The sequence below is a fragment of the Somniosus microcephalus genome, chromosome 10, assembly GCF_052327205.1.
Source record: "Somniosus microcephalus isolate GS21.2 chromosome 10, FLI_Smic_1.0, whole genome shotgun sequence".
NCBI lineage: Eukaryota > Metazoa > Chordata > Chondrichthyes > Squaliformes > Somniosidae > Somniosus > Somniosus microcephalus.
In genome coordinates this window covers 4,379,579-4,400,168 of record NC_140996.1, presented here as the reverse complement: position 1 = coordinate 4,400,168, position 20,590 = coordinate 4,379,579, and the positions used below count along the sequence as shown (strand labels likewise).

The 20,590-nt window shown below is 50.3% G+C and overlaps 1 protein-coding gene across 4 annotated transcripts in view; it reads right to left on the bottom strand.

Annotated features, from left to right (window-relative positions):
- Positions 1 to 20,590, bottom strand: part of ankrd10a (ankyrin repeat domain 10a) — a 92,349-nt gene that overhangs the window by 55,030 nt on the left and 16,729 nt on the right. For 3 of the 4 annotated variants that reach the window (XM_085998343.1, XM_085998344.1, XM_085998346.1), the window contains exon 2: positions 12,074 to 12,226. In XM_085998343.1, coding sequence (XP_085854469.1) covers positions 12,074 to 12,226 — 153 coding nt within the window. Of the gene's footprint in view, positions 1 to 12,073; positions 12,227 to 12,983; positions 13,498 to 20,590 lie in introns of those variants that run through there. The other variant, XM_085998345.1, reaches the window with a different exon arrangement.

The window sequence follows — 20,590 nt, the reverse complement described above, 5'->3', positions numbered from 1 at the left end:
GTTTCCAAAATTTGGTGGCTCTCTCCTTCCCTCTCTCTCTCTCCTTCCCTCTCTCTCTCTCCTTCCCCTTCCCTCTCTCTCTCTCCTTCCCCCTCTCTCTCTCCTTCCCCCTCTCTCTCTCTCTCTCCTTCCCCTCTCTCCCCCTCTCTCTCCCTCCCCTCTCTCCTTCCCCCTCTCTCCCTCTCCTTCCCCCTCTCATCTCTCCTTCCCCCTCTCTCTCTCCTTCCCCCTCTCTCTCTCCTTCCCCCTCTCTCTCTCCTTCCCCCTCTCTCTCTCTCCTTCCCCCTCTCTCCTTCCCCTCTCTCTCTCTCTCCTTCCCCTCTCTCTCTCTCTCTCTCCTTCCCCCTCTCTCTCTCTCTCCTTCCCCTCTCTCTCTCTCTCCTTCCCCTCTCTCTCTCTCCTTCCCCTCTCCGTCCCCCTCTCTCTCCTTCCCCCTCTCTCTCCTTCCCCTCTCTCTCTTCTTCCCCCTCTCTCTCTCTCCTTCCCCTCTCTCTCTCTCCTTCCCCCTCTCTCTCTCCCCTTCCCCTCTCTCTCTCCCCTTCCCCCTCTCTCTCTCCTTCCCCCTCTCTCTCTCTCCTTCCCTCTCTCTCTCCTTCCCCCTCTCTCTCTCTCCTTCCCCCTCTCTCTCTCTCCTTCCCCCCCTCTCTCTCTCTCTCCTTCCCCCTCTCTCTCTCTCCTTCCCCCTCTCTCTCCCTCCTTCCCCCTCTCTCTCCCTCCTTCCCCCTCTCTCTCTCCCTCCTTCCCCCCCTCTCTCTCTCTCTCCCTCCTTCCCCCCCTCTCTCCCTCCTTCCCCCCCTCTCTCTCTCTCTCCCTTCCTTCCCCCCCTCTCTCTCTCTCTCCTCCTTCCCCCTCTCTCTCTCTCTCCTTCCCCCCCTCGCTCTCTCCTTCCCCCCCTCGCTCTCTCTCCTTCCCCCCCTCGCTCTCTCTCCTTCCCCCCCCTCTCTCTCTCTCTCTCTCTCTCTCCTTCCCCCTCTCTCTCTCTCTCTCCTTCCCCCCTCTCTCTCTCTCTCTCCTTCCCCCCTCTCTCTCTCTCCTTCCCCCCCTCTCTCTCTCCTTCCCCCCCTCTCTCTCTCTCCTTCCCCCTCTCTCTCTCTCCTTCCCCCCCTCTCTCTCTCTCCTTCCCCCCCTCTCTCTCTCTCCTTCCCCCCCTCTCTCTCTCTCCCTCCTTCCCTCTCTCTCTCTCCCTCCTTCCCCCTCTCTCTCCCTCCTCCTCTCTCCCTCCTTCCCCCTCTCTCTCCCTCCTTCCCCCTCTCCTTCCCCCTCTCTCCCTCCTTCCCCCCCTCTCTCTCTCTCTCTCCTCCTTCCCCCCTCCCTCTCTCTCTCCCTCCTTCCCCCCTCCCTCTCTCTCTCCCTCCTTCCCCCCCCTCTCTCTCTCCTCCTTCCCCCCCCTCTCTCTCTCCCTCCTTCCCCCTCTCTCTCTCTCCCTCCTTCCCCCTCTCTCTCTCTCCCTCCTTCCCCCCTCCCTCTCTCTCCTTCCCCCCTCCCTCTCTCTCCTTCCCCCCTCCCTCTCTCCTTCCCCCCTCCCTCTCTCCTTCCCCCCTCCCTCTCTCCTTCCCCCCTCCCTCTCTCCTTCCCCCCTCCCTCTCTCCTTCCCCCCTCCCTCTCTCCTTCCCCCCTCCCTCTCTCTCCTTCCCCCCTCCCTCTCTCTCCTTCCCCCCTCCCTCTCTCTCCTTCCCCCCTCCCTCTCTCTCCTTCCCCCCTCCCTCTCTCTCCTTCCCCCCTCCCCCTCTCTCCTTCCCCCCCTCCCCCTCTCTCCTTCCCCCCTCCCTCTCTCTCCTTCCCCCCTCCCTCCTTCCCCCCTCCCCCTCTCTCTCCTTCCCCCCTCCCCCTCTCTCTCCTTCCCCCCTCCCCCCCTCTCTCCTTCCCCCTCCCCCCCTCTCTCCTTCCCCCTCCCCCTCTCTCTCCTTCCCCCTCCCCCTCTCTCTCCTTCCCCCCCTCCCCCTCTCTCTCCTTCCCCCCCCTCCCCCCTCTCTCTCTCTCCTTCCCCCCTCCCCCTCTCTCTCCTTCCCCCCTCCCCCTCTCTCTCCTTCCCCCCTCCCCCTCTCTCTCCTTCCCCCTCCCCCTCTCTCTTTCCCCCTCCCCCTCTCTCTCTCTCCTTCCTCCTTCCCCTCCCCCTCTCTCTCCTTTCCCCCCCCCTCTCTCTCCTTCCCCCCCTCCCCCTTCTCTCCTTCCCCCCTCCCCCTCTCTCTCCTCCCCCCCTCTCTCTCCTTCCCCCCCTCCCCCTCTCTCTCCTTCCCCCCCTCCCCCTCTCTCTCCTTCCCCCCTCCCCCTCTCTCTCCTTCCCCCCCTCCCTCTCTCTCTCTCCTCCACTCCCCCTCTCTCTCTCTCCTTCCCCCTCTCTCTCCCCCTCTCATTAATGTCAATGGTAACATTGCAAAATTATAATTCCGCTTGCTACCTCCAAATTCACATAGAAGGAAAACTGTAAAACCTGGAGTATATGGCTACTGGCGATCCCCATTAACAAATGACAAAGTTAAAGAACCACCTCCTGCGTGCTTAGCAAGAGTTCTTCAACCTCAACAATTTTATAAACATGGCAGAGGGTTCTTCAGTTCCCTCGGCAACACCGGGTACTCTAGACTAGTTCATTATAATTTAGAGGCAATAACAGAAGGCAGATTGTTAATGAGAGCATCTGCCTCTGCTACAAAAAGATGGTCGAGGGAAGACCATCAGGCCAGTTAAATCTGCCCCACCTCGCCAACCGTGCATCCACACACACCGAGCAACACTGTCCCCTGGGAGAAAACCTGGGCAAAACTGGGAAATTCCTCTCCGATTCTCCAAAGCAACCAAGCTTGTCTCCAGGATATCGCAGTTCTCTATAACTCATCACAACCACAATTCACTAGAAACTTATCCCTCTTCTCTCAGGAGCTTGTCAAGGTCCCGTTTAAGGGGCGACAGCAAACTCCTCGCCATGTTACAGGAAACTTTTTTTTATCCGGCACCGACGGGACGCCGGTTCATCAAAAATTCCGGATCACCGAGCGCTATAGTAAAAGATACGAGAGCCGAGAGCTTAGCAACAGGTTCAGAAAAATGGCCACAAGTTCCAAGCGTCTCTGTAGCTTAGCAACAGCTGCAGCCACAGCCTTGCACAGCAACAGATGGAAGGCGGCAAGTAATATGATGCATGAACCTACTCCTGAATTTTGCCGGTTAACCGAGGTTTCTGGTTATTTAGGTGCCGGTAAATCGAAAGTTTCCTGTACTTCAATCTGTCCCAGAGACCAATGAACCTGGAATCTAACTTAACTCTTTGCACACGGATGTTATGGGCAAGATCTTCTGTGGGAGAGTATCACCACATGCCAATAGGCACCTCCACTCTTCTCAAAATAATGCCCCAGTCCAGTCTCCCAGGTTCATAGCATCATCAAAACTTGCAACACAGAAGGAGGCCACTCAGCCTGTCGTTTCTGTGCTAGCTCTTTGAAAGAGCAGTCGTGCTTAGTCCCACATCCCCACTTTTTGTCCGTAACCCTGTCGGTTCCTCATCCACAAGTACCTGTCCAACTCCCTTTTAAAATTATTTATGGAATCAGCTTCCACCACCTTTTCAGGTCGAGCGTTCCAGATCCCAACAACTCAGTGAAAAAATTCTCCTCCTCTCCCCTCTAGTTCTTCTGCCAATTATTTGAATCTATGATCTCTGGTTATGGACCCACTTGCCCCGAGGAAATAGTTTTTATCTATCTACTCTATCAAAGCCCCATATCATCTTGAAAACCTCTCTATAAGGTCACCTCTTGTGTTGTTTCCACTGCGACCAGTTGTGACGCTGCATTGCTCTGGTGGGTGCTCTGCCAAACCAAACCAACCTTTGAGTGAGCCAACATGCTTTCTTAAGATCTCATTGAGTGAAAGTTTTCCATGAGTTTGGAGAGGAAGTCAGCCCTGTCTCCATTTCAAAATCTGCGTAAGCTTCAAAAACATTTTTTCCTCATTAGTCACCAGCAGTGCCGTTGTTTATTTTTCCTTCCTGGCATTCACTCTGACAGACTGGAGCTCTGAATTGGCATTCTACACACAGACAGAATTACCCGGGTGGAATCAAAATTCAGTGAAGAGCTTGGCATTACTGTCCATGATGCCACTTTTTTTGTTTCCAAATCAGGAAAAAAAAAATCACAGCTGTAGAATACAGGTCGACTCCACCTATTCCATCAGTCACTCCATCACAAGATGAGGAAGGCCATTCGCCCCATCTTAATGCAGCCATCCAGAAAGATCCAACAACCAAGCAAAACTGATGCGGGAAAAGGCAATGTCACGCGTGTGTCTTAAGAATATTGTTGTGAGGCTGGAGCGCCGGCACATTGCTGGGACACTGAAAGCTGTTGTGCTATTGCTGGTCATAGAGTGTTTCACACCGACAGAGGGTCCTGGAAACTTCCAAGCCTCACAAAAAGGAATATTATATTTTCCTATCTAACTGCAGCAGTGCGAGGCATGGAACACATCAGCTGCACTCAGTCTAGCCCAAGAAAAATATAGCCGCAAACATTAAAAAGTGTCAAAGGGAGCAGGAACATTGCCAATTGTAAATATGTCAGCCGTGGCTCAGTGCGAGCACTCCGGCTCGAGTCAGAAGACTGTGGGTTAAAGCCCTGCTCCAGGGTTCAGCATGGAATCCAAGCTGGCCATACTGAGGGAGCACCATACTGTGGGAGGGGCAGTACTGAGGGAGCGCCGCACTGTCGGAGGAGCAGTACTGAGGGAGCGCCGCACTGTCAGAGGGGCAGTACTGAGGGAGCGCCATACTGTCGGAGGGGCAGTACTGAGGGAGCGCCATACTGTCGGAGGGGCAGTACTGAGGGAGCGCCGCACTGCCGGAGGGGCAGTACTGAGGGAGCGCCATACTATCGGAGGGGCAGTACTAAGGGAGCGCCGCACTGCCGGAGGAGCAGTACTGAGGGAGCACCATACTGTCGGAGGGGCAGTACTGAGGGAGCACCGCACTGTCGGAGGGGCAGTACTGAGGGAGTGCGGCACTGTCGGAGGGGCAGTACTGAGGGAGCTCTGCACTGTCGGAGGGGCAGTACTGAGGGAGCGCCGCACTGCCGGAGGAGCAGTACTGAGGGAGCGCCGCACTGCCGGAGGAGCAGTACTGAGGGAGCGCCGCACTGCCGGAGGAGCAGTACTGAGGGAGCGCCGCACTGCCGGAGGGGCAGTACTGAGGGAGCGCTGCACTGTCAGAGGGGCAGTACTGAGGGAGCGCCGCACTGTCGGAGGGGCAGTACTGAGGGAGCGCCATACTGTCGGAGGGGCAGTACTGAGGGAGCGCCGCACTGCCGGAGGAGCAGTACTGAGGGAGCACCATACTGTCGGAGGGGCAGTACTGAGGGAGCGCCGCACTGCCGGAGGAGCAGTACTGAGGGAGCACCGCACTGCCGGAGGAGCAGTACTGAGGGAGCGCCGCACTGTCGGAGGGGCAGTACTGAGGGAGCGCTGCACTGTCAGAGGGGCAGTACTGAGGGAGCGCCGCACTGTCGGAGGGGCAGTACTGAGGGAGCGCCGCACTGCCGGAGGGGCAGTACTGAGGGAGTGCCGCACTGCCGGAGGAGCAGTACTGAAGGAGCGCCATACAGTCGGAGGGGCAGTACTGAGGGAGCGCTGCACTGTCGGAGGAGCAGTACTGAGGGAGCACCGACCGCACTGTCGGAGGGGCAGTACTGAGGGAGCGCTGCACTGTCGGAGGGGCAGTACTGAGGGAGCGCCATACCGTCGGAGGGGCAGTACTGAGGGAGCGCCGCACTGCCGGAGGAGCAGTACTGAGGGAGCGCCATACTGTCGGAGGGGCAGTACTGAGGGAGCTCCGCTGCACTGTCGGAGGGGCAGTACTGAGGGAGCACCGACCGCACTGTCGGAGGGGCAGTACTGAGGGAGCGCTGCACTGTCGGAGGAGCAGTACTGAGGGAGCGCCGCACTGCCGGAGGAGCAGTACTGAGGGAGCACCGACCGCACTGTCAGAGGGGCAGTACTGAGGGAGCGCTGCACTGTCGGAGGAGCAGTACTGAGGGAGCACCGACCGCACTGTCGGAGGGGCAGTACTGAGGGAGCGCTGCACTGCCGGAGGGGCAGTACTGAGGGAGCGCCGCACTGCCGGAGGAGCAGTACTGAGGGAGCGCTGCACTGTCGGAGGGGCAGTTGTAAGAATTCGCAATAATTTACAGTTCTGAAGATTCATTTTTTTGATTAAAGTATCCCTGGGCAATGTGCTTTTAAATTTCCAGGGATAAAAAATGGCAGTCTCACCACATGGCCGAATGACAAAAGAGGCTTGGAATGCAGCTTTCTGTGTCTGGAAGTAAGGTTCAATGAAGACAAAGGACATCTAAACTGCAGAAGAGACTTTTTGTATCTTGAATGGGAAGCATTAACATTTGAATGGATTTTAAATCACCCCAGTACTGGACAATAGAGCAGTTGTATCTCCCTTTTGTTTCAGCACAGGGAGCTCCGAAAATCACATTAACTCAATCCAACCACTTTGAGTTAGCCTATCACAGCTTTCTTTTGTGTATTGGACCCTTTTGGGTGGGGAATTTTGCACACAGCCTTGCAAGGCAGGACGGGAGGGGCTCACCAGATATAAAGATAGGGCTGAGAAGCCAGCTCGGTCTCTTGACTTCCTGGGACCATAGGTGAGCCTCTCTCTCTTCGCTGGACCACAGGTGAGCAGGGTGTTCTGACTCCTCAACAAGGCAACCTAGCAGGAGTTTGGGGTGGCGATTTAAGGGAATTGCTAAGATTGTTTAAATAACATTGTAGCCATTGTATCCCTCGTTTTCGCCGTCTGCAACCCCCCCGTTGTATAGTTTTACAATTTCACTGTGTTCGTGTGGGATAGTTTGATAGTGATTATAGTTTCTTTTAGTTAATAAAGCTTGATTTTTTTCTCTCATCCAAACCACGTGTTCCGTTTTAATATCATTAATTGTAAGTTCCTCCACTCAGAACTAAAGGAGGGGTAGCGATTCGAAACCGCTGTTTGTAAATTGGTTTAGAGTGTAGCAGCAAAAAGGCTGCTGGCCAGGTAGATTAGACTGGGCCAGTTTAAAAGAAGCCCCCGGAATCCTTACAATGGCGAGCCAGCCAGGAGTGGAGGCAGTTTTTGATTTAATAAGTGGTCTGGATCTGGTGAAAGCATCAGCTCTTGTTTCTCTCGTTGTTTTCAGTATGTGGGTAGCCCTGTGGATGTTAGCAGCAGCGTGTAGGCTGACCTATCGGGGTATAGGTGGCTGGGTTAGGAAGGGTGTGAAGAGAGAGCAGGAGGAAAGGTTTAGGGAAGCAAAGGCAGCTTATAAGCTGGCCTGCACCCTAAGGTTTGAGGAAGCAGATCATGGCCCCTGTAGGGCAGAGATAGAAAGCCTTAACATGGCTTTAAATGCATTTGAGGGAATGATTTGCATGATCAGCCTGAAGGCAGGTCAGCCGGACTTTACTGGCAGCCCAAGTAGAACTATCCCACAGGCAGCACCCAGAACAGTGCTGGATTGGGAATTAGAGGCCCCAAGACCGCAGCCCACAGCTCCAAGTCTTGAGGAGCTCTGGCAGCGAGGAGGGGTGGACAATGGGGTGATAGGAGAACACCAGCAGGTCCCGCTAGGCAGGCGGGGACCAGGACCAGTGTACCCCCTCCAACAACGGAGGTACGGTCCGCCCGTGAGGAGTGAGCCTGAGAATAGGAATCCTCAGCCCACAGCAAGTTCGAGTTCACAGGCAAGCACTGTGGCTTGTGTGGGGGGAGGAGCCATTCATATTCAGAGTAAGCTGTTAAAGCCAGAGAACAGGGGTCCCCACTCAACAGCCATAAGCTGCGAGGGACCAGGTACAGGAGGCAGTCCAGCTTCGCTACAGCCAGCAGCAATCTGCGACAGTGCCAGAGATTAGACTGGCCGTCCGGAGACGGGCGGCATTTGAATTATAGCTATGTGTGTGTATATAGCGTGCTTTTAAGGTGTATTTTAAGTTTTGTTGATTAAACTAGTTTTAAGTTAAAGTGCAAAGAGTTTAAGTTCACATGTGTGCCAAATGTTTGTGTTTTGGTCCGAGGTCAAGGGACCTGACCATGTCTCCACCTAAGGCAGCAGGTCAGTGAGACCTGGCTGCATGTCCCTTTTAAGTTTTTGCAGGAGATTGGAAAATGAAGCAGCCATGCTCGCCCAGCCCGAGCTGGACATCGAATGAAGATACAGAATGTTGGGGATCACCTCGCCACTGGACGAATCCAGGAGACCCCGCAGCGATCTTCGGGAAAAACCGGACAGAGTCCGGAGGAACTTGCCTACTCCTCCTACGGGGAGGAGATGGCCCCAGCTGGGTGGGGCATGGCCCCCAACCCAGCACTATCCTGACCGAAGTTCACGTGCGGGAGACCTCGCTGTTGAAGAGTCACGATGGGGAAGCGCGGGCGCCTGGTCATAGGGACGCGTTCCCCGAGGGTGGGTGGTGATGGCCCGGGTATGATTGAATAGAGGAGGGGGAGACCCAAGAGTCGCGTGGGTGCGGTCGGGGGAGGAAGGAACTCACCCGGGGGCCCACGGGCAAAGAGGATAAGTGTGGCTGGGAAGGATGAGTGGGTGGCCGGATCAGTGTGGGGCCAGGGAGAGCCGCCACACAGGCACCCATCATTTTCTGCAGCCAGTCGAGGGAAGACGGGAGGGGGAGGGACCGGGAGTCATGAGATCCCATACTCCCCGGTCTCGGTCTGTGCCAAGGTAATTTTAAACGTGAGGGGTACCCCGCCTCCACAAAGGGACAAGGGAACGGTTCGGGGCTGGCGGAGCAGGCTGGTCGCTAAATCCATTCTGCCTGTTTTAAAGTTTAAGCTGATCAAAGGGGGGTGGAAGGTACTTTTACTGCCCGAGTGGGAGGAGCAATACCCACTCGAATTTCGCGACCCATCATCGGCACATGATGATCGGGGTTCATTTAAGCATGTTGTTTAATGATTTTTTGTATTTTGTGTTGCAGCCCCAAGTTGAGCGGAGGCGTCGGATCCTCTCCGTGCTTGGGACCAGTTTGTGACAACTCCAAGTTGAGCAGAGGCGTAGGACCCTCTCCGTGCTTGCGATAATTTGAGTACATTGTGTAACTAAGATTGCAACATTTTGTAATAACTTATGATGTAAAAAAAAGTGATTGTAAATTTGGTTTACACTGTATAATTTTACAAGCGTGTAGGGGTATGAGACCCCTTACTGAAAACTGAAGTATCTGTAAGATGCCTACCGTACCATGGTTTTTTCTTGAATTTTAAGGGGAATGGACGGGACGGGGATCAGTGGCAGATAGCTATTAGGTAAATACAGGGGATGGTTGTTTGTGGGGGGTCAGAAATCAGTGCTCATTTCTTCAAGAGGATACTACAAGCAAGCTGGAAGTATCCAAGGGCGGACTGTAAGAATTCGCAATAATTTACAGTTCTGAAGATTCGTTTTTTTGATTAAAGTATCCCTGGGCAATGTGCTTTTAAATTTCCAGGGATAAAAAATGGCAGTCGCACCACATGGCCGAATGACAAAAGAGGCTTGGAATGCAGCTTTCTGTGTCTGGATGTAAGGTTCAATGAAGACGAAGGACATCTAAACTGCAGAAGAGACTTTTGTATCTTGAATGGGAAGCGTTAACATTTGAATGGATTTTAAATCACCACAGTACTGGACAATAGAGCAGTGTATCTCCCTTTTGTTTCAGCACAGGGAGCTCCGAAAATCACATTAACTCAATCCAACCACTTTGAGTTAGCCTATCACAGCTTTCTCTTGTGTATTGGACCCTTTTGGGTGGGGAATTTTGCACACAGCCCTTGCAAGGCAGGACGGGAGGGGCTCACCAGATATAAAGATAGGGCTGAGAAGCCAGCTCGCTCTCTTGACTTCCTGGGACCATAGGTGAGCTCTCTCTCTCTCTTCGCTGGACCACAGGTGAGCAGAGTTTCTGGCTCCTCAACAAGGCAACCAAGCAGGAGTTAAGGGGGGGGATGGTGATTTAAGGGAATTGCTAAGATTGTTTAAATAACATTGTAGCCATTGTATCCCTCGTTTTCGCCATCTGCAACCCCCCCGTTGTATAGTTTTACAATTTCACTGTGTTCGTGTGGGATAGTTTGATATTGTGATTATAGTTTCTTTTAGTTAATAAAGCTTGATTTTTTTCTCTCATCCAAACCACGTGTTCCGTTTTAATATCATTAATTATAAGTTCCTCCACTCAGAACTAAAGGAGGGGTAGCGATTCGAAACCGCTGTTTGTAAATTGGTTTAGAGTGTAGCAACAAAAAGGCTGCTGGCCAGGTAGATTAGACTGGACCAGTTTAAAAGAAGCCCCCGGAATCCTTACACAGTACTGAGGGAGCGCCGCACTGTCGGAGGGGCAGTACTGAGGGAGCGCCGCACTGTCGGAGGAGCAGTACTGAGGGAGCACTGCACTGTCGGAGGGGCAGTACTGAGGGAGCGCCGCACTGTCGGAGGGGCAGTACTGAGGGAGTGCTGCACTGTCGGAGGGGCAGTACTGAGGGAGCGCCGCACTGTCGGAGGGGCAGTACTGAGGGAGTGCTGCACTGTCGGAGGGGCAGTACTGAGGGAGCGCTGCACTGTCGGAGGGGCAGTACTGAGGGAGCGCAGCACTGTCTTTGGGATGAGATGTTAAACTGAGGCCCTGCCTGCCTGTTCAGACGGATGTACAAGATCTTATGGCAGCTATTCAAAAAAAACAGAAGAGCTCTCCCAGTGTCCTGGCCCACATTCACCCAACACCGTCAGAACAGATTAACTGGTCATTTATCTGACTGCTGTTTGCGAGATCTTGTGGCGCACAACTTATACTGACTGTGACGCACTTTGGGATGTCTTGAGGGCAGGAGAGGGGCTGTATAAATGCAACTTCTTTCTTAATAAATTAACAGCACTAGTAACTGATAAGTTAAGTCCTTGTTAATCTTGGCAGTGTAACATTTTATATTTTGCAGAAGTCTCATTGGACATGATGGAAATATGCCAAACAAAATACCAGAGCATCTGGCTAACTGCAATCCTTCGCAGCAAGGACTTTAAACAGTTACTAAATAAAGGATTGCGCACTGTGCTATGAAGGAGGTCGGGACAGACTCCATGCACATTATCTATACGGTTGGGAATCCATTAAAAAAATTCCTGTCCTACTTACAGTAAATGGTTTAGAATAAAATCCATCAATTCAACATATTATAAAGGTTGAGCATTTCTAAACTAGTCGTCATTTGTCTAAATTAAACTGTTAATTTAACAAAGTTATTTTTGTAGTATACAACGCGGAGAGCTGGAGACTTAGCAACACAAATCAACAAAATTGAGACACACACAGAGGCAGAGAGGGACTCAGATACACACACATAGACTGAGACTGAGAGGGACACACACAAACTGAGAGGGAGAGAGATGGACAGAGAGAGAGAGACACAGACAGAGATAGACAGACACACAAACAGAGAGAGAGAGAGGGACACACAGACAGGCAGAGAGAGAGGGACACAGACACACACACAGGCAGAGAGAGAGGGACACACAGGCAGAGAGAGAGGGACACACAGGCACACACACAGGCAGAGAGAGAGGGACACAGACACACACACAGGCAGACTCCAAAATCGCTTACACAGGGAACATCTGGGCCATGAAATTTATTTTTAAAAATACAACTCAAGTTCAGTCAGATTCTCTTAATTTCCTATCTCATGCTAAGCTCCATTTGTAAACTTCTAAATAAACAGTGACTGCTTCAGAGACACCTCGGCATCACGTTCCACTGCTTGAACCCTCCGTGTCCTTCGCCCATTTTGTGCAGCTTTCTTTGACAGGAACTAAATACAGTCAATGCTCTCTAGAACAACCAGCAATAGGACTGATTTCTGGCAGCCATGAGGAAGAGGCGACGCATCTAAACCAAAACTGTTACATTACTGTCGGAACTGATGGTGGCTGCGACAGACCGGAGGTCTCCGAACAAGTTTGAAATTAAGTTGAAATTACGTTGAATGTAGACCCAAATGAATCTGCAATTCCCCTCTACCTTTTGAGCTTACCTGTACATTATAATCTGCTCCTGCTTGGATCAGCCACAACAAGCCTTGAGGATGCCCTCCAAAAGCTGCAATGTGGGCTGGAGTCTGAGCAAATCGTGTTGTTGCAATGTTGACTGCAACTCCTGCCTGCACCAACTGCATTACACACTCCAGCTACAAAACAGAAGAGAACAAAGTGAATGGCCATGTCAAACTATTACCCATTTAATGCAATACGCCAGAAAATCTTAACGATGGCACTAACAGTGAGATTCGCAGCCTTGTGTGTTCTCAATCAGCGAAGTATTGCTTCAAATACCAATATTCCATTTTCGATCTCGTCAAAGCAACACCACACTGCAGGCTCCAGGCACCGAGAACGCACACCTTGCCAGACACGAACTCTGCATTAAATTGACTAATCCCAGAAAAGTGAAGCCAAATGTCAAGACTCCCATTTTACTTTACTAAAGAAAGGTCCTGATTTTTCTTTAAAACCAGCTTTACTTGTGCACATCAGTATACAACAGAGAAGAAAATTACAAATTAAAAGTTTTAGACAAAGACATCAAATTTTGGCAGCTCCAGGAGCCAGATCCCTCGATCTCATTTATTTCTCATCTACATGCAGCTCCTCGACGACGTCATCTGAAAACACAGCGTCAGTTTCCACATAAACGCTGACAACACCCAGCGTTACCTCAGCACCACCGCTCTCGACCCCTCCACTGTCTCTAAATTGTCAGATTGCTTGTCCGACATCCAGTTCTGGATGAGCAGAAATTTCCTCCAACTAAATATTGGGAAGACCAAAGCCATTGTTTTCAGTCTCCACCACAAACTCTGTTCCCTAGCCACCGACTCCATCCCTCTCCCTAACATCTGTCTGAGGCTGAACCACACTGTTTGCAACCTTGGTGTCATATCTGACCTTGAAATGAGCTTCCGACCACATATCCACGCCATCACGAAGCCTATTTCCACCTCCGTAAAGCCTATATCCTTGCGGGGAGGTTTGCTAGCACTGTTCGGGGGGGTTTAAACTAAAATGGCAGGGGGTTGGGAACCTGAGCAGGGAGACAGAGGAAAGGAAAACAGGGATAAAAGCAAAAGATAGGAAGGAGAAAAACAAAAGTGGCAGTCAGAGAAATCAACGGTTTAAATCAAACGTGGCCACAGTAAATAATAATTCTAATAGGTCTAAGAGCGTTAAAAAAACAAGCCTGAAGGCTTTGTGTCTTAATGCGAGGAGCATTTGTAATAAGGTGGATGAATTGGCTGCGCAAATAGAGGTAAACGAATATGATTTGGTTGGGATTACAGAAAAGTGGCTCAAGGATGGCCAAGACTGGGAACTCAACATCCAGGGGTATTCGATATTCAGGAAAGATAGGCAAAAAGGAAAGGGAGGTGGGGTAGCATTACTGGTTAAAGAAGGGATTAATACAACTGTAATGAAGGATATTAGCTCTGATGATGTGGAATCTGTATGGGTAGAATTGAGAAATACTAAGGGGAAAAAAACATTAGTGGGAGTGGTATATAGACCTCCAAACAGTAAGGTGGAGGTTGGGGGTGGCATTAAAAGGGAAATTAGAGAAGCGTGCAATAAGGGCACAGCAGTCATCATGGGTGACTTTAACCTACATATAGATTGGGCTAACCAAATTAGTAACAATACTGTGGAGGAGGAATTCCTGGAGTGTTTACGGGATGGTTTCCTGGACCAATATGTCGAGGAACCAACCAGAGATCAGGCCATCTTAGACTGGGTATTATGTAACGAGAAAGGATTAATTAGCAATCTTGTTGTACGAGGCCCCTTGGGTTGGAGCGATCATAATATGATCGAATTCTTCATTAAGATGGAGAATGAAGTAGTTGACTCAGAGACAAGGGTCCTCAATTTAAATAAAGGAAACTACGATGGTCTGAGGAGCGAGTTGGGTAGGATTGATTGGGGAATGGCACTCAAAGGGTTGACGGTGGAGAGGCAATGGCAAACATTCAAAGACCGAATGGATGAACTACAGAATTTGTTCATCCCAGTTTGGCGTAAAAATAAAACAAAAAAGGTGACTCAACCGTGGCTAACAAGGGAAATTAGGGATAGCATAAGATCCAAGGCGAGGACATATAAATTGGCTAGAAAAAGCAATAATCCTGAGGATTGGGAGCAGTTTAGGAGTCAACAAAGGAGGACAAAGGGATTAATTAAGAAAGGGAAAATAGAATATGAGAGTAAGCTAGCAGGGAACATAAAAACTGACTGTAAAAGCTTTTATAGATATGTGAAGAGAAAAAGATTAGTGAAGTCAAGCGTAGGTCCCTTACAGTCAGAATCAGGGGAATTTATAATGGGAAACAAGGAAATGGCAGACCAACTAAATGCATACTTTGGTTCTGTCTTCACAAAGGAGGACACAAATAACCTCCCAGAGATGCCGGGGAACATAGGGTCTGATGAAAGGGTGGAACTGAAAGAAATCAGTATTTGTAGGAAAATGGTGTTAGGAAAATTGATGGGACTGAAGGTGATAAATCCCCAGGGCCTGATGGTCTACATCCCAGGGTACTTAAGGAAGTGGCCCTAGAGATAGTAGATGCATTACTGATCATCTTCCAGGACTCGATAGACTCTGGAACGGTACCCATGGATTGGAGGGTAGCTAATGTTACTCCACTATTCAAAAAAGGTGGTAGAGAAAAAGCGGGGAATTATAGTAGTGACATCGGTAGTGGGGAAAATGCTAGAGTCTATTATAAAAGATGTAATAGCAGAGCACTTGGAAAGCAGTGACAGGATCGGACAAAGTCAACATGGATTTACAAAAGGTAAATCATGCTTGACTAATCTACTGGAGTTTTTTGAGGATGTAACTGGTAAAATAGATAAGGGAGAACCAGTGGATGTGGTGTATTTGGACTTTCAGAAGGCTTTCGATAAAGTCCAACACAAGAGATTAGCGTGCAAAATTAAGGCACATGGGATGGGGGGGCAAGGTATTGACTTGGATAGAGAACTGGTTGGCGGACAGAAAGCAAAGAGTTGGAATAAACGGGTCGTTTTCCGAGTGGCAGGCAGTGACTAGTGGGGTACCGCAAGGATCGGTCCTAGGACCCCAGCTGTTCACAATATATATTAATGATCTGGACGAGGGAATTGGATGTAATATCTCCAAATTTGCAGACGACACAAAGCTGGGCGGGAGGGTAAGCTGCGAGGAGGATGTCGGGAAACTCCAGTACGATTTGGACAGGTTGGGTGACTGGGCAGAAACATGGCAAATGCACTATAATGTGGATAAATGTGAGGTTATCCACTTTGGTGGCAAAAACAGGAAGGCAGATTATTTGAATGGCAATAGATTGGGAGAAGGGGAAGTGCAAAGAGACCTGGGTGTCCTTGTGCACCAGTCGCTGAAGGTAAGCATGCAGGTGCAGCAGGCGGTTAAGAAGGCAAATGGTACGTTGGCCTTCGTAGCAAGAGGGTTCGAGTACAGGAACAAGGATGTCTTGCTACAGTTGTACAGGGCCTTGGTGAGACCACACCTTGAGTATGGTGTGCAGTTTTGGTCACCTTACCAGAGGAAGGATGTTCTTGCCATGGAGGGAGTGCAGCAAAGATTCACCAGGCTGATACCTGGGATGGCAGGAATGACGTATGAGGAGAGATTGTGTCGATTGGGCTTATACTCACTGGAGTTTAGAAGATTGAGAGGGGATCTCATCGAAACCTATAAAATTCTGTCAGGTCTGGACAGACTAGATGCAGGAAGGATGTTTCTGATGGCCGGGGAGTCCAGAACCAGGGGTCATAGTCTAAGGATAAGGGGTAAGCCATTTAGGACTGAAATGAGGAGGAATTTCTCCCCCCTCACAGAGTGGTGAACCTGTGGAATTCTCTGCCACAGAGGGCGGTGGAGGCTAGTTCATTAAATATATTCAAGAAAGAGTTGGATATATTTCTTGAGGCTAAAGGGATCAAGGGATATGGGGAAAAGGCAGGGACAGGGTACTGAATTTGGATGATCAGCCATGATCACATTGAATGGCAGAGCAGGCTCGAAGGGCCTACTCCTGCTCCTATCTTCTATGTCTATGTCTCTATCCTGGACCCACCTGTACTCCAGGAGCAGTCTAACCTGGACCCACCTGTACTCCAGGAGCAGTCTAACCTGGACCCACCTGTACTCCAGGAGCAGTCTAACCTGGATCCACCTGTACTCCAGGAGCAGTCTAACCTGGATCCACCTGTACTCCAGGAGCAGTCTAACCTGGACCCACCTGTACTCCAGGAGCAGTCAAACCTGGAACCACTTGTACTCCAGGAGCAGTCTAACCTGGATCGACCTGTACTCCAGGAGCAGTCTAACCTGGACCCACCTGTACTCCAGGAGCAGTCTAACCTGGACCCACCTGTACTCCAGGAGCAGTCTAGCCTGGACCCACCTGTACTCCAGGAGCAGTCTAACCTGGACCCACCTGTACTCCAGGAGCAGTCTAACCTGGACCCACCTGTACTCCAGGAGCAGTCTAACCTGGACCCACCTGTACTCCAGGAGCAGTCTAACCTGGACCCACCTGTACTCCAGGAGCAGTCTAACCTGGACCCACTTGTACTCCAGGAGCAGTCTAACCTGGACCCACCTGTACTCCAGGAGCAGTCTAACCTGGACCCACCTGTACTCCAGGAGCAGTCTAACCTGGACCCACCTGTACTCCAGGAGCAGTCTAACCTGGATCCACCTGTACTCCAGGAGCAGTCTAACCTGGACCCACCTGTACTCCAGGAGCAGTCTAACCTGGATCCACCTGTACTCCAGGAGCAGTCTAACCTGGATCCACCTGTACTCCAGGAGCAGTCTAACCTGGACCCACCTGTACTCCAGGAGCAGTCTAACCTGGATCCACCTGTACTCCAGGAGCAGTCTAACCTGGACCCACCTGTACTCCAGGAGCAGTCTAACCTGGACCCACCTGTACTCCAGGAGCAGTCTAACCTGGACCCACCTGTACTCCAGGAGCAGTCTAACCTGGACCCACCTGTACTCCAGGAGCAGTCTAACCTGGACCCACCTGTACTCCAGGAGCAGTCTAACCTGGACCCACTTGTACTCCAGGAGCAGTCTAACCTGGACCCACCTGTACTCCAGGAGCAGTCTAACCTGGACCCACCTGTACTCCAGGAGCAGTCTAACCTGGACCCACTTGTACTCCAGGAGCAGTCTAACACTGTAGCCAACGATTACTCAGCTCTCCAGGCTGAGCACCAACTACGCTGCTCACTGAGCAGACTTCAGATTATTTCACTTCACAGTATTTAAGTTTTTGTTCTCTCGATTTATCCAGCAAAGGTGACAAAGAAAAGCATTCCGAAGATTGCTTTTATGAAGCACGTTCCCTATTTTTTTGGTAAAGCTTTCTCCATTTAGAATGCAATTGAAGTTTAAATGATAGAGTGCTTCGCGGGTTTATGTATCAAGAAAGTCAGTCTTTAATAAGCTCCTCGATGCTGACTCCAATAAAACAGAGACAAAAAACTTGTTCCTGCAGTTTAGAAACTTATGCATCAGTTCACTTTCTTGAACCAAACATAAACTCTCTCGTACGATAGCAAAATACTGCAGATGCTGGAAATCCGAAATAACAACAGAAAATGCTGGAAAAACTCAGCAGGTCAGGCAACATCCATGGAGAGAAATTTGAGTTGATGTTTCGGGTCGAAACCCTTCTTCAAAACTGGAAAGAAAAGAAAATAGATCGAAGGCAAAGCTGCGATCGAACAAAAGAAGAAAAAGAGACAATAAAAGGTATTCGAAGCCAGACGAGATGGTAATAGGCCCGTGGAGACAAAAGGCAGCTGAGATTAGGTGTGAAGTGTACTGGCAGGATAAGGACAGCGGCCAGGTGAGAGAGAGAGAAACAAAAGGAAAAGGGGGGGGGGGGGGGGGAGGGGGAAGGAGGACCCAAAACAAAGGGGTGGAAAAAATTAAAAGTAAAAAAGTAATAGGGGCCGAGGTTATGATCTGAAATTGTTGAACTCGATATTGAGTCCAGAAGGCTGCAAAGTGCCTAATCGGAAGATGAGGTGCTGTTCCTCGAGTTTACGCTGAGCTTCCGTGGAACAATGCAAGAGGCCGAGGACGGTGAGGTCCGAGTGGGAATGGAGCGGTGAATTAAAGTGACAGGCGACCGGAAGCTCAGGGTCACCCTTACGGACTGAACGGAGGTGTTCCGCAAAGTGGTCACCCAATCTGCGTTTGGTCTCCCCAATGTAGAGGAGACCACATCGTGAGCAGCGAATATAGTATACTAGATTGCAAGTACAACAAGTGAATCGTTGTTTCACCTGGAAGGGGTGTTTGGGGCCCTGGACAGTGGGAAGGGGGGAGGTAAGTAAAAAATAGGGGCCGAGGTTATGATCTGAAATTGTTGAGCTCTTCTCCTGATCAACTTTCACTGTTAAAAAGATAGATACCCATGTAAACTTTAATTCACATGCTGTTACCCTTTCTCCTTATTTACTCTATCAAAAGGATTAAACAGTTTCCACTGGCAGGCGTTTCGGTAACCAGAGGACACAGATTTAAGATAATTGGCAAAAGAAGCAGAGGGGAGATGAAGAGATGTTTTTACGCAGCGAGTTGTGATGATCTGGAATGCGCTGCCTGAAAGGGCGGTGGAAGAAGATTCAATAGTAACTTTCAAAAGGGAATTGGATAAATACATGAAGAGGAAAATTTGCAGGGCTGTGGGGAAAGAGCAGGGGGAGCGCCAGCAGGCAAGATGGTCCAAACGGCCTCCTTCTTTGGTGTATGATTCGATAATTCTATAACTGGTTACTAAGACAGAGAGTGACTGCAGCATTAACTTCCCTAATATGGAAAACTGCAAAGCACTATCAGAGTGTATAAAACGCCCTCAATGATGAGACATGTGAATAGGGAATGCTGCCTGCAATCCAGTTCCTCCTTTCACATCACCCGATCAGAATTTCACGCAGTCCCCATCTGCCTGTAACCAGAGGTTCACAGGGCGATAAAAAATGACCGAAAGACACAAGTAGACAAAGATGTTCCTCTATAAACGTTAGGACTGTGCAACAGTTCAGCAGGGTACATTGCCCCTTTAAGAATAGGAAAGGGCAAAGAGTGATGCCATGGTCTGCCAGATCACCTGCTTTTTACTGGCTAGCTTTCTGGTCTGCCTTTTGTTAAATAGACAATATTTGCTTTATTCAGAGTCAGCTGTTTGCAATCTTGTACATTTGGTGGATACCTCAGGATTAGCTCCTCAATATTGTATGATTTATTTCCCCACAAATGCATCTATGCATCAGAGACTCAACGGTGATTACATCTGTGACAAGTGTCTGCTGCTACAGGATCCCCAGCTCCGTGTTGATGAGCTGGAGTCTGAGCTTCAGACACTGCGACACATCAGGGAGGGGGAGAAGTACCTGGATGCTGTGTATCAGAAGGTGGTCACACCTATGAAGTTAATTAATTCAGATGTAGCCCATGGTCAGGGACAGGACAGTGTGACTACAAGCGAGGCAGGTACAGGGATCCAGGAGGTAGTGTTGGAGGAGCCGCAGCCCTTGTCCAACAGGTTCGAGGTTCTTACTCCGTGGGGACGGGAGCAGGGGCTGCAGGGAGGATGAGCAACCTGGCCACAGCACCGTGGAGCGGGGAGCCATTCAAGAGGGGGGAGTAACTAGAAATGTTGTAGTGGTAGGGGATAGATAGAGTTCTCTGCAGCCAAGAGCGAGAGTCCCGTAGGCTGTGTTGCCTACCCGGTGCCAGGGTTAAGGACATCTCCTCTGGGCTGGAAAGAAACTTGCAGTGGGAGGGGGTGGATCCAGTCGTCGTGGTCCATGTTGGTACAAACGACATAGATAGGACTAGGAAGCCGGTTCTGTTAAAGGAGTATGAGCAGCTAGGGGTCAAATTAAAAAACAGAACCTCAAGGGTAATAATCTCTGGATTATTACCTGAGCCACGAGCAAATTTGGCTCGGACAAATAAAATAAGAGAGTTAAATGCGTGGCTCAAAGACTGGTGTGGGAGAAATGGGTTTTGCTTCCTGGGACACTGGCACCAGTACTGGGGCAGGAGGGAGCTGTTCCGTTGGGACGGGCTTCACTTGGCCAGTGCTGGGACTAGAGTCCTGGCGGATCATATAACTAGGGCTGTAGAGAGGGCTTTAAACTAACTAGTGGGGGGGAGGTTCCTAGAGAACAAATAGTAAAAATGACAACAGAGGAGGTCATAGACTTAGGTAGCAGTGGGGAAATTAAAAACCAGAGCGTGTCAGGAAGGGGCAGAAGGTATGGAGTAAAAGGTAAAGTAATAAAAAGGGCAAAAGCAGGAACTAAGTGTCACAAAACACATTTGAAAGTTCTCTATCTGAATGCACGTAGCATTCGTAACAAAATAGACGAGTTAATGGCACAAATAGCTACATATGGGTATGATCTTGTGGCCATTACAGAAACATGGCTGCAGGGTGACAATGCCTGGGAATTAAACATAC